At 47.8% G+C, this 12,371-nt stretch overlaps 1 protein-coding gene across 4 annotated transcripts in view; it reads left to right on the top strand.

The window, feature by feature from the left end:
- The window catches only part of GREB1 (growth regulating estrogen receptor binding 1), a 144,478-nt gene that overhangs the window by 69,913 nt on the left and 62,194 nt on the right, over window positions 1–12,371 (top strand). For all 4 annotated transcript variants that reach the window (XR_014235013.1, XM_082357499.1, XM_082357498.1 and 1 more), the window contains exons 2-4: window positions 4,643–4,823; window positions 9,535–9,651; window positions 12,075–12,251. Coding sequence is in view for 3 of the 4 variants with exons in the window: in XM_082357499.1 (XP_082213625.1) it covers window positions 4,643–4,823; window positions 9,535–9,651; window positions 12,075–12,251 (475 nt within the window). In the remaining variant the exon portion in view is untranslated. The remainder of the gene's footprint in view (window positions 1–4,642; window positions 4,824–9,534; window positions 9,652–12,074; window positions 12,252–12,371) is intronic.

Genomic DNA, 12,371 nt, shown 5'->3' with positions numbered 1-12,371 from the left:
CCTCAGCTTTGGTTTTTTTCCTATCATGGTGCCACCTTTACTACTCATCAAATGCACTTATTTTCTTTTTCTAGAGCATGTGTGTATTCGTGGAGCTTTCCTGCCTGTGTACCCTCCTGTTTCTTTCCCAAATGCTAGTCCCAGTTTTTGGCCAAAAATATCCTACTCTTTCCTTTTTGGCCCACTTTGGGTACCAGCCCCTTTGGACCGCCTGAGTTCTCACTGATTCTCCCCAAGACCCCTGCCCCCACCTTACGTTGTAGGAATTATGGACTATAGCACTTTTTGTCCCTTGTCACTTACGATTTGAAGTTCTTATCTTTTCACATGCCTGTTCAGATTTAGCTAGAAATGAATGGTCATGCACTGACTACCAGGTGCTCTGCTAAGCACTTTCACACTCTGTGTCTTCTGCTCTCTGTGATGACCAGTGAGTCCTTCAAAGAGCCCATTTTACAGATGAGAATACCGAGGCCCGGTGAGCCACACATGCTCGCTTCGTCTACTATACCAGGCTCCTGTGCATTAAGGTGAAGCCCGTGGTTTGACCGTCGTCGCTGCGGTGATGGGCACTGCTTCAGATTCTGTGGTTGAAGAGCATCACACACCAGCATTGGGAGGGGCTGGGCCAGGCCTTGGAAGGCAGGCAGCAGAGTGTGACGTGTCAGGGTGGGAAAGGAATCCCCGCAGTTTGCAGACTTGAGTAACTGCAACAGGAGACGAGCAAAGAGGCCGTTCCCAGGGAGCGAGTGGTAGAACCCAGTCCCGGGAGGTCACAGGTGTCGCCCTGGATCCACGAGGCTTTGGGGAGGAGTTTGGCTTTGGTGTTTGACCCTGAGCGAGGCTGTCCTCTCTCTGGCTCTTTAGTTCCCCGTGTGACAGTTGTGGGATCCTAGCACGCCAGCGAGCCCCAGCTGGGCCTCCATCTCAGCCTGCTCTGTCTGCCCTCTGAGCCCTAACTCCTCACTGGCAGGTGGTCTTGTCTGTGAGCTGGTGCACTGCCAGGTGTAAGTAGGAATTTTCCACACCATTCGATTGTGGTCCAGTAGGACTAACAACAAGGGCCAGAGCATTGTCGTACGATTCTCAGTTTCCTTCCCCATCTTCAGTTACCAGCATTTACTTAGGATTTCAAATGCCTCATTAGATCGGGAGTGGGGTCATTGTCTCTCTCACTATTTGCTTCTAGGCATTAAAGCTTTGATGTTTGCTTAGGGTTGTAACATAAAATTTCCATTTTTTTGAGTGTGAGCATTCTTCTATCTATGCCCTTGTCCCTTCTGTGTTTCTCCTTCCCTCCTTCCCTCTTTCCCTCCCCTTCCCCTTCTCCTTCCCCCCACCCCCAATTCTATTTTCTTTCAACAAGAGTTCTTTCAGGTTACTTATCATCTCTGAGACTTGGATTTGCCATCCTTATGATGGGCTTCATAATATCCCTCACGCGGCTACCAAGCGTATTGAGCAAGGTGCCTGGCACACGGGAGCTGGACGATATTAGTTTTCTTTCTTCCTCTTTACTGCTCTGTCCACACCAGGCATTGCTCTGCCTTAACCGCTGGAGTCCTCTGGGCTCAGGGTGCCCATCAGCTGCCAGGTGAGCGGCCCAGGACCTTGGGAAGGGAGGGTCTGGATGCCCCGAGCATTTCTTTCAACCACTGAGCATCATTCTGCGGGGCTCCAGGTAAAATGGGCCAGAAGTAAAGCTGCTTTCTGTGTGCGTTAAGCTCTTCAGACAAAGATCTATAGAAACAGGAGGCATTCGTGATGTTATTAATTGGCGGCAGCTTTCCATGGACCACCCTGAATGGAAACGGACACAGGCATCCCCACATGTGGCCCGTAATCCCTCATTTATGCACTGAAGGAGGCTGCGGGTCAAGAGAAAAGGCAGAGGGCCCAGGAGCCTCTTCTGACTCAGGCTATTAGGTGGCTTCAGCCGCTCCCCTCTCCCTTTCAGGAGCACTTTCTTTTTGTTTGGGCTAATTCCTGAAGCAATCCTCCCACCAGCTCATTTCCCCAGGCTGTAAGCAGGGGCTGACCGAGGGGAGGCCCTGTGCTCAGGAGTTATTGCCCCAAGCAGGAAGTGTTTAATGGTTTCCATTTACTTTTAGTTGGAAGAAGGAAGCCTGAACCTTCTGAACCTTTCTTACAACAGAAGGCAGAAAATCAACCTGATGACACCGGCCCATTTTACCCTCAGGAGGGAAACCAGAGCTCCTTAGGGCACCGACGGTCCCATCTTGAAATTGCTTAGCCACCTACAGAACAAGGACAAGGGGAATTTCTTATATACATCTTAAGTCAAAGTGATGTGTAAGGAGGTGCCTGGGATGTGAAGCCAGTCTCACCACTTGGGTGACCGAGTGTGTGTGTGTCACTGTAATGAAGCAGGAAGCCAGTGTCCTGTGGTCATGTCGAGGATGGCATTTGTGCTATTTTTGTTTTTTTTTTTTGGCTGCACCATGCAACTTGCAGGATCTTAGTTCCCGGACCAGGGATTGAACCTGGGCCCCCTACAGTGGAAGCGTGGAGTCCTAACCTCTGGACCACCAGGGAATTCCCCACCTTGTGCTATTTTGAAGTCAAATGCCACTTTGGGCATTAATAGTAGAGGAGGCATGAAATATATGAGGATGTAGAAAAGTTGAATAGTCTACTTTCATACCTTGAAGAGAGTTTAATCTTTTCTCATATGACAGCATATTTGTAAAAATCCATCTGGCACCTGTCAAAAAGAAACCCTTAACAAATTTTAAAAGTAGAGTTTTTAAATGCCACAGTTGTGATTATCCAATACAAATTAGAAATAAATAAATAATATAAGGCTAATCCTTCTTCCTCCCAAATTCTGACTATTTAGAACTTAAACCTACTCAAAAGGGAGATCATAAACTGTCTAAAAAGAGATGGAAAGGGGAACACTTCACACTAAACCTAGGGGCCACAGCACAAGAGGTACCCAGAGGAAAATGTATAGCCCTAAATATCTTCGTTATCAAAGCAGTAAGATGGAAAATAAAGATGATGATAAAGTAGTCATTTTAAGAAGTTTGGTAAAAGTACAACAAATTAAACCAAAAGGAAATAGAAAAAGGGAGATCTAAACAAAAAACGAAATGAAATAGAAAATAAACAGCAAACGTTAGGAAGGAATATACATTTAAATGCCAGTTCTTAGGAAGCACTAAATATAGGGATTTAACCGTACGTCTGATCCCAGAGAAATGTCTTAGCAAATACCTGAACCTTCGCTCAATGGAATGTGATGCAGCCATTAAAATGGTTCTAACAGCATTTGTAAGAGGTTTGGGTGAAATGTTTATGTCAGATGAAAAGAACAGAATCAAAAATTGTATCATAAAGGGATTAGAACCATGTGGATACAGTCTCCCAGCTCCCTCCTGCCCCCCAGAGAATTAAGTCTGGAAAGAATACATCAAAGTGTCAGAGAGAATGGAGTACTGACGCGTGCGTAACACAGAGGAGTGGTAAAGACGTTGCGCTAACGGAAGGAAGGACCACATACTGTATGATTCTGTTAATATGTCTATAGACATAAAGTAAATCAGTGGCTGCCTATGGCTGCAGGATTGGGGACTTAGGGGTGACGGCCAAAGGGTATGAGATTTCTTTCGGGGGTGATGACAGATGTTCTAAAATCAATTGTGTGATGGTTGTGCCACATGGGAATATACTAAAAACCACTGAGTTGTACCGTTTTTTAAAAAATTGAGGCATAGTTGATTTACCATGTATTAGTTTCTGGTGTACAGCAAAGTGATTCAGTTATACATATATATCTTCTTTTTTGTATTCTTTTCCATTGTAGGTTATTACAAGATATAGAATATAGTTCCCTATGCTCTACAGTAGGACCTTGTTGTTTATCTCTTTTACATATAGTGGATGAATGGGGTGTTATGTGAATTAGATCTTAAGCTGCTACCAAAAAAAAAAAAAAAAAAATCACAGTGGTTATCTTGGGGGATGGACATAGTGATTTTCCTCCTGCTTTTCCACCCTCTTCTGTAATTTCCAGATTCCCAGATGTAATTCTGCATCACTTGTCTAATGGAAACATAATAAACTAAAAACATTTTAGAGGAAGTGTTCATGATTGGCCTTTTAGCAGAGGAGGCAATGAGGGAAATCTGCTTGCTAGCCTTCCTCCTGAGAAGGTGAGGGGAGACCGAGTCCCGTAATCCTGAAATCGGGGACTGGTTGTCATGGGTCGCTGCATTGTCAGCTGCCGTCACACACATCAAGTGGCGCAGGGCTATTCTTCAAGTCAAGGAAAAGAAAGCGTCATTTGTCTGGGGTCTCTCAAAAAGCAGGATCACCACTCAGGGAAAAGCTGGGGGGTCTGTGAAACCTGCAGATGACTAAGAGCCAGTTTCTAGTAAAATCTCCTAAGAGGTGTCAGGCTCTGCTCTCTGAGTGCTATATTAGAGAAAGCTGTTACTTATATAACTTCCTGTAATTGCCCGGCAGGAGCTGTAGCTGAGAGCTGCCTGCTCCTCGTCTTGGCTGAGCGGGGGATACGCGGCCCTTTCCCCTCCTTGCAGTGGGGATCCTTTCTACCTTTGGGCTTCATGCTCGGGGTCAGTCTTTTTAACTGAAACTGAAATGCCATTTTAAACAGAAGACTGCTTCGCCTCTCTTGGAGATGGGAAACTCTTACGCTGGACAGCTGAAGACCACGCGGTTTGAGGAGGTCCTGCACAACTCCATCGAGGCCTCACTGCGTTCCAACAGCCTGGTACCCAGGCCCGTCTTCTCCCAGTTGTACTTGGAAGCAGAGCAGCAGCTTTCCGCTCTAGAAGGTAGGAGATGCGTTCTTGCCTTTCTCTTACCGTGTGTGAGAATGTTAGCAGTGGCACTGGAAAACTCTTTCCTCTTCTGAGGAAGCTGTAGAAACTGTTGGGTCTGGAAGCACAGAATTATTAGGAAAGAGAACGTTGCACGTGCATCCCATCCTTACTTGGCTAAAACGAAAATAAGTTTCAGCCATAAAGTTGCAAGGAATAAAATGATTCATTGGACTAGTACGAGAAAGAAAGAGCCGTGTTAGCCTGTTCTGAATTGCTTGTTACTTATACTCGTATTAAAAGGTTTGATGGTCTCACTTGAATAAGTAAGACATTTTAACATGCTTTTGACCCTCAGTTATATATTTTTTCTCTTTGTGATTTGTGGCCATATCTTTGCAAGGGAGCGTAGGTAGTTTTTCTTTGTGATAACAGTTACAAGTGCCCTCTAGAAACTGTTAAAAACCAAGAACAAACCCTTATAGATTTAACATGTGCCGGGAATAAATTATCTTCAGGCATGGGGTTAAATTTAGGGTTTACTTAATTATCCAGAGAATAAACTGGTTGTATTTTTCAATCTTTCCTTTGTATTTTTTGTAGTCGTGTATTTTCATGTCAAAAGTAACCCACAGCAATCCAAAGTATGAGAGTTACTGCTAAAGGAAGTTCTTTTTGTCACTTTGTCTTTCACGTGAAGTTACCTGCATGCTTCTCTTAGCTTTTGAAGTGAAAGAGGGCTGTGGTTTAAAACAAAAGTTAACTAATTAACGAAGCATGCAGTATGCCGGGTCCTGTCTTGGGGTGATCATGATATGTGTGTGCGTGCAGGGCGGGGATGGTGGGCTGGGGACGGTTGCACATAAGGGAAAATGAGGCTCAGAGGGCCTCGTGTGATGTCTGATAGTCCCTTTTTCTAGCAGGGAGGCATTCCTTGTGTCACTATTTAAAACGTCCTTACAAAATTAAGCTTGCAAATAGCAATCGCTAAGGACCTAAAGGAACTGGATCTGGGTCTGGGTGAAAGTAGATTGTGATCAAAAGCACGAATTAGGAAGCCCAAGAATTCTCTGGTATTCACGTCGAAAGTACCAAGGTTTTCCGGCACAGGAAGCATTACTGTGACATTGGGGGCATTTGAGAAATAACTGGGGGATCTCTTGTAGACTGTGTTTTCAGTTAGCTGAAAGACTTTTTGTGAAATACGTATTAAAAGGTCATCCTTAACTTCTTATAGTATTGAAAGGCTTTGTTGCTAATGATAAGTGAACAATATAATTATAAATAATTTAGTACATTCGAATGGCACCTTAAAATCAACAAAGTGCTTTTACCTCTACCAGTAATTAAATCCCACGATTTGGGAAGATGGAAGATGGATTTGACGTTTTGAAGGATGTTCACCTAGGGACAGGTGGGGAGAAAGCCCTGGAGTTACCCAGTCAGCTTTTCCTGGGGTCGAAGCTCTCCATAGACAACCTTTGCTGGCCTCTAAACGGGAGGCTGCATCCCGAACACTGATTCCTTGGGATGCCCTCATCTGCCCTCATCATGTGGCGCTTTCCAGGGACAGCTTGGAGGCTTGCGTGGCCTGGGACCCCATGTTGAGTGCCAAAGCCTCCCTGCCAGCTGTCAGCCGGCTTGGTCAGCCCCTCATGTTGGTATGAAAACCAGAGCAGGCCCTCTCTATGATTTTCCCATATGTCTGGCAAACAGCATAGAGAAATCCTCCGAGATTTTGTTTCTCTAGTACTGGGAGGATGGAGGAGGGGGTTGGTGAAAAGGGGGAGACTCTTGTCGATTTGCTAAATGTCACCATCAACCAAGCACTAGGCTTGAGCCTCTGGTTTCTGCATCATAGAACGTGGTGCAGAGGGCTTGTTTTGTCAGTCTGTCTCTCTATCAGGTCTCTTATCTTACTGCTGTCCTTCCTCAGACAGTAACATTAAGGATGCTTTTAATGACCAGGGTGCTGGTACCCCAAACACGTCTTGATCTGTTAACATTTTCTGTATTTGTGAGGGCGATTCAGAGGGCCCTTGTTACTTTGTTCTACGAATTAAGGGTATTACCCCCTCTTTCTAGGGGAAATATCTTTTACATGTTATTTTTTTTTTTTAAAGGAAGGCCAACCAAACAAAACAAATACAAACCCAGTATTTGGGGATAAGTATTTATTTATTAAACAAGATGCAGGTAAATTCCTGTAATCCCACCCACTCAGAATGTCATACGGTTTCTTCTCATGGAAAGAAAACAAAATTTACTCTAAACATTAAAACAAAGACCCTCGTACTGTATGGGGTTCAGTGCAGCTGTGGAACCTCTGGATTCCTGTGGTTGAGTTTTAAGGTCCTGAGCTCCCAGTCCGGTTGGTTTTGTCTCAGGCCATTATAAAGCTCTCATCCTGCCAAGAGACCTTGGTAAACAGTCTGGTTTAGTCTGGCCCTGGTTAGGAAGTCTCCTTGGGCTTGATGCTGGCTGAAGGATTCCATCAAAGACCCTGGAATGTCTGATGTAGACCTTTGACCTTTAATCCTGCTTTCTTGGCAGCAACTGGATTTTGAGCCCTTTCTTTGACTTTCAGAGGCTTAAGACCCTCTCCTTTCATTCTTTCGGAGAGTCTGGATTCCTGTTCTTTTTGGTTGAACGGAATAACGTGCAGACATTCCTGTGTGTGCCCTCAGAGCTCCGAAGTCCCGGGCTTTCTCTCCCCTTTTCACTCTAATTGTTGGTGCTTTGCTGTCCCCCCGCCCTGAGCCCCTGGAGCCGAGTCTCTGGCTTACAGACTAGTCTTGATTTGGCAGGCAGCCTTCTAAGCCACGTACTCCATAGACGGCCAAAGGATGGTTTGAGTCCCTGTGGGGACCCGAGCTGCATGGCTGGCACCTGGGGTCTGGGCGTGACTCTACCTTCTGCTAAAACCATCCCTGCCTGCACTTAATGGCAGGAAGGAAGCGTCTGAAGGAGGCTCTGGAGTTTATCCCTCCAACGCCCTTTGTGTTTTTCCTGGGTAATCGTTTTACAGCCTCCCCGCCACCTCTGTGTCCTCTGGTCCTGGAGGGATGGAGACACTAGGAATTCTTGCTCACTTCCTGCCGTGACCTCCCCAAGGTCATGGGCCTGGGCCGGCCTAAGATGTTAGTTTCTTCTGCCTCTTGTCCTTCCGGCACCTTTAGAATGGTGACCACCCTGAGGTTATGCTCCCAGCACCCTGTACTGATTAAATCACACCTGGAATGTTCTGTGCAACTCTGAGAGCCATATATCCCCACATAGACTGTCACAGCTCAAAGTGACCTTCTATGACCACCTCATTTTAAAGATGCAGGATCTGACGCACAGAGAGGTTAAGTAACTTTTCTGTGGCCACCCAGACAATGGCAGACCCAAGGACTAAAACTCGAGTTCCCAGATTCCTAGTCGATCTTTTTCTGCTGCACACAATTTCATCATTAACCTAAAGCCACGTAACCCACTGGATGGATGGAGAGTGTGAGAGCCAACTAAGATGAGAGTAGAAGGAAAGGCAGCAAAGGGGTCAGCACTAGAGGAGGATACAGAGAAACGAAAAAGGAAGAAGCAACCGTCTCCTGGCCTAGTGTATCTAAGGATGCTTGTAACGACCCTATTCCATGAGGAAATCTGGATTCTATTTATTAAATGACATTTAAAGATAGAAGGATTTTTTTACCCAAAGAAGTTAAAAGAAGCTAGAAGGAGTTTGTAAATTCATTGATGGGAAACCCTCTTTCTCTAGCAGGCTGGGCAAATAAGGTATAACTGTGTGTGCCCAGACCAGTTGGGAAGTAGTTTCCCGTGCGAGGCATTACTGCTGGGTGCCTGGGTTACAGAATAAGGGCAGGGCCCGTACTCTCCAGGAGCTGAGAGCCTGTGGGGGAGACCAATTCTTATTGCTGTGATGAAGGTCACACACAGGGGGAGTGGGATTTTCCTGGCCAATTCCTGGCTCTCCTGGCCGTTTCCACATTTGCCTTTGCTCCTAAAATACTATTTCACTTAAAAAAAGTCTCCTAAAGTCTTAAAGTCACTTGGCCTGCTCTGGGATGGCTTTTTTTGGTGAGTGTGGTACGTTCGGGTGTTCGCATTTCTGGTTTGTATACATCCAGTTTTCCCTTGGGGATAAATAACAGCATAGAGCTTCACTCCTCTCTTATTCAATGTAAAGGCTGTTCACACTGGACTTTGGGTTCTAAACCAAGCGATGCAGTTAGTGGCAAGAAGAGCAGCTTGGGCATTGGGTATAACTGGGAACATTCCGGCTGTGCTGCTTAACGGCTTGTTGCATCACTGGGTCTCTCTGAACCTCAGTTTCCTTAGCTGCAAAATGGGCCTTATGTTACGCCGTGGTTCCTCCCACACAGACGGTTTTGGAGCGCCTACAGTGTGCAGGCTTCATGCTCAGTCCTTGTCGACAGCAATGTCCGTACTGAGCCCTGCTGCTCGCGCAGACGTGTGTGGCTCTGGGGGCTGGGAGGTGACGTGGACCTGCATTTGCAGTCACAAGGCCAGGCTTGGAGCCCGAGTCTGTGACCTTGGGAAGGACTTCCAGCCTGAGTGAGCCTTGGCCTTCACCGCCAGTAAAGAAGTGTGGTAACGCCCTCCTTAAATAGCGTACCTGTGAGGACTGGTTAGTTACCAGCGAGCCGAGACTGGCTGTGTACTCACTTCCGCCCTGCTCATTGCTCTCCTTTCCCGCGTCTAGGTGGAAGCCGAGTGGACAATGAAGAAGAAGAGGAGGGGGAAGGGGGGCTGGAACAGAGCTGCCCCCCAAACCCCTACCAGATGCACCCCCCGCCCGAAGGATGTTGCACCACGGACGGTGAGATGCCCGCCAGGCTGCGTGCCGAGGGGCCCCGAGGTGTGAGCCGTGCCCGCGTCGCCAGCAGGTCGTGGCCAGGCGGGCCCTCCCGTCCCAGCAGCACTGGCTACACCGCGTGGGGCCCCGTCAGGCTGACCGTCCTCAGTCACTCTTGGGACAGCCTCACCGTTACAAATGCATTCAGATCCAAAAGTTAATTTTTCTCCATCGGCCGTTTAAAAAGTAGAATATCCCAGCTGAGGTCGGCTTCCACCATGTATTTATATCAGCATTGATGAGTAGGAATAATCTTTCACATCTGTGGCTACTTTACTGTTGAAAAGGCAGATATATCAGTACGTTGTCTCAGGAACGCTGTACAGTCCGTAAGATTATCCTCATTTTGCCGTTGAGGACCCGAGGCTTGGAGATGCCGGGTGCGGTGGCACCTTTGTTCAGCGATGGGAGCCTGTGCTCTGCGCTTGAGGGTCTTGGAGGGCACTTCTGGTTCTGCTCCTCCCCCGCCTGGCAAACTCGCTGGCTGGTTGGAAGGTCACCTGTCCCGTCACCATACCAGTCAAGAGGTGTCACTACTTAGTTGGTCAGTTAATTGAGTAAAGTAATTATTGAGCCCCTGCTCTGAAAATATGGAGATAAAAGGTCCAAGAGCTCCCAGTGTAGCGAAGCTATGTGAGCAGACCCTCTGCACACAGTGTAGAAAGTGCTGGGAGGTTGGGGTGGTCTGGGCCAGCAGGGGTCCGTGGGAGCACGGGAGATGCTCCCAATGCTGGTGGAGGGTTTGGGGAAAGGCCTCCTGGAGGAGCTGGCCCTTTATATGGGTTTTGGAGGATCGGTAGGAGTTAGCCAGGAGAGTGAGAGAGGGCTGGGGGGAGTGGGATATTCCCGACAGAGGAACAGCAGGTGCAAAGGCTTAGAGGAGTGGGAACGCGGCCCGTCTGGGGAACTGCTACTAGTTTATGTAGGTAGGGGCCTGAGGGGTGGCCAGGCAGGGCTTGGATAAGTGATGAGACGGCCTGTGGAGGCCCCTTGCACCCTGCCTGGGGGCCTGGACTTGACCTTGGGCACGATGGCCGGCAGGGGAGGGAGTCAGCCCTCCCTGGGGCTGCTCTTCCAGGAAAAGGGAAACAGATAACAGTAGCTCTTCGTGATATAGGACTTCTGGTGTCCAAGAGCTAAAAGGCCGCCTAATTAAATAAGAGAATGGCAAACTCTCCGGTGGTCACTACCGTGATTTTCAAAGAATTTCCAGGTGAACACAGTGAACATTGACTGCCCACGGCCTTTTTTCCTCCAGCTCTTCAGAAGGAAGGGGCTGTTGTGCAGACTGGGAGGGGCCTGGGTCATGGAGGTAAAGACCTGCTGGGCCCTTGAACTCACCTGTGGGAATTGGTTTAACTTCCCCAAGATGACGCAGGGGAACCACCCCAAGCTCCATCCTGACCCCCCCCCCTCCCAGCAGCTGTGAGCAAATGACTTGACCTCTCAAATGAGAACTTTCCAGGGCTTCTCCCACCTGGTGCTGTACACAGTGGGTGCCTCTTCCTGCTTCGCCCAGGGGCAGATGCGAGAACTCGGAGCTAGTGCCTTGTAAATGGTAAAGCAGATACACCGGAGGAGAGTCTTCTTAAAGTACCGTAGAGTTTTGCAGGGAAGGCCTTGGGGTCATCAGGGTTCACGTTAACTCTCATCGTCCCTATCGATAACTAAAGATGGAAAACCAGAGGGCATCCGGCTCAGTGTGCCTTCAGGGAGAGAGATTCCCAGAAAGGGCCCATCCAAATAAATCTCAGCTGTTTCCCTCTTCTTCATTTTTTTCCTAAATATTTTTGGACACTTAATTTTTAAATAGGAACTATATTTAAAAGCTCTGAAATACAAAAGTTCATGTGTATAGAGTGAAAGTCTCCCTCTGCTGATGAGGCCCCTCTGAGGCCACCAGTGTCACCCGGTCCTCAGCCCGTATCCCTGCCATGTGCCCCTGCCTCATACACATAAAATATAGGGTGGAGAAGACATCAGCTTACAGTCCCTTATGGATTTATCTTGTCTACATTTTAATTTACCATCACTGGTCTACCCTTCTTTCCTGCTGAGCTTCATTTTACATTAATGTGTATTATACGGTGACACCGAGAGTCATAAAAACAGCATGTGGTTAAGCGTCATGAGTAATGAATTAATTTTTAAAATTTTTTATTCTTCCCAATCACTTGATTGTTGTGAATGGTTGTGATTGGTAAGTGAAAAGCATGTCAGGGTAATGTACTTCAGAGTGTTCTCAGAATTAATCTGAAAGTCAGCCAGGCCCAGCGGCAGGGTGGCTGATTACGAGACCAGACTCTTGTCACCCCTTTGCCCGTGTGGATCCTGGTTCCGTGGGAGCCCCTCGCTGGGCAGCATGTGAGCCTGTCCGTCCCTCCTAGGGTTCTGCCAGGCAGGGAAGGACCTGCGTCTCGTCTCCATCTCCAGCGAGCCCATCGATGTTCCCGCGGGCTTCCTCCTGGTGGGCGCCAAGTCCCCCAGCCTGCCGGACCATCTCCTGGTGTGTGCCGTTGACAAGAGGTTCTTGCCGGATGACGATGGACACAACGCCCTTCTTGGTGAGTTTCTCCCCTGCTCCTCTCTGCGGCTCCGGCCGCATGGCGGGTGGGCACAAGGAGGGCCGTTGGTCCCCTTGGGGGACAGGCCACCTTTGAGCCTCTTCATCAGCATGGCACACA

The sequence above is a fragment of the Balaenoptera borealis genome (genome assembly GCF_965194805.1).
Source record: "Balaenoptera borealis genome assembly, chromosome: 15".
NCBI lineage: Eukaryota > Metazoa > Chordata > Mammalia > Artiodactyla > Balaenopteridae > Balaenoptera > Balaenoptera borealis.
This window is presented reverse-complemented; position numbering and strand designations above follow the sequence as displayed.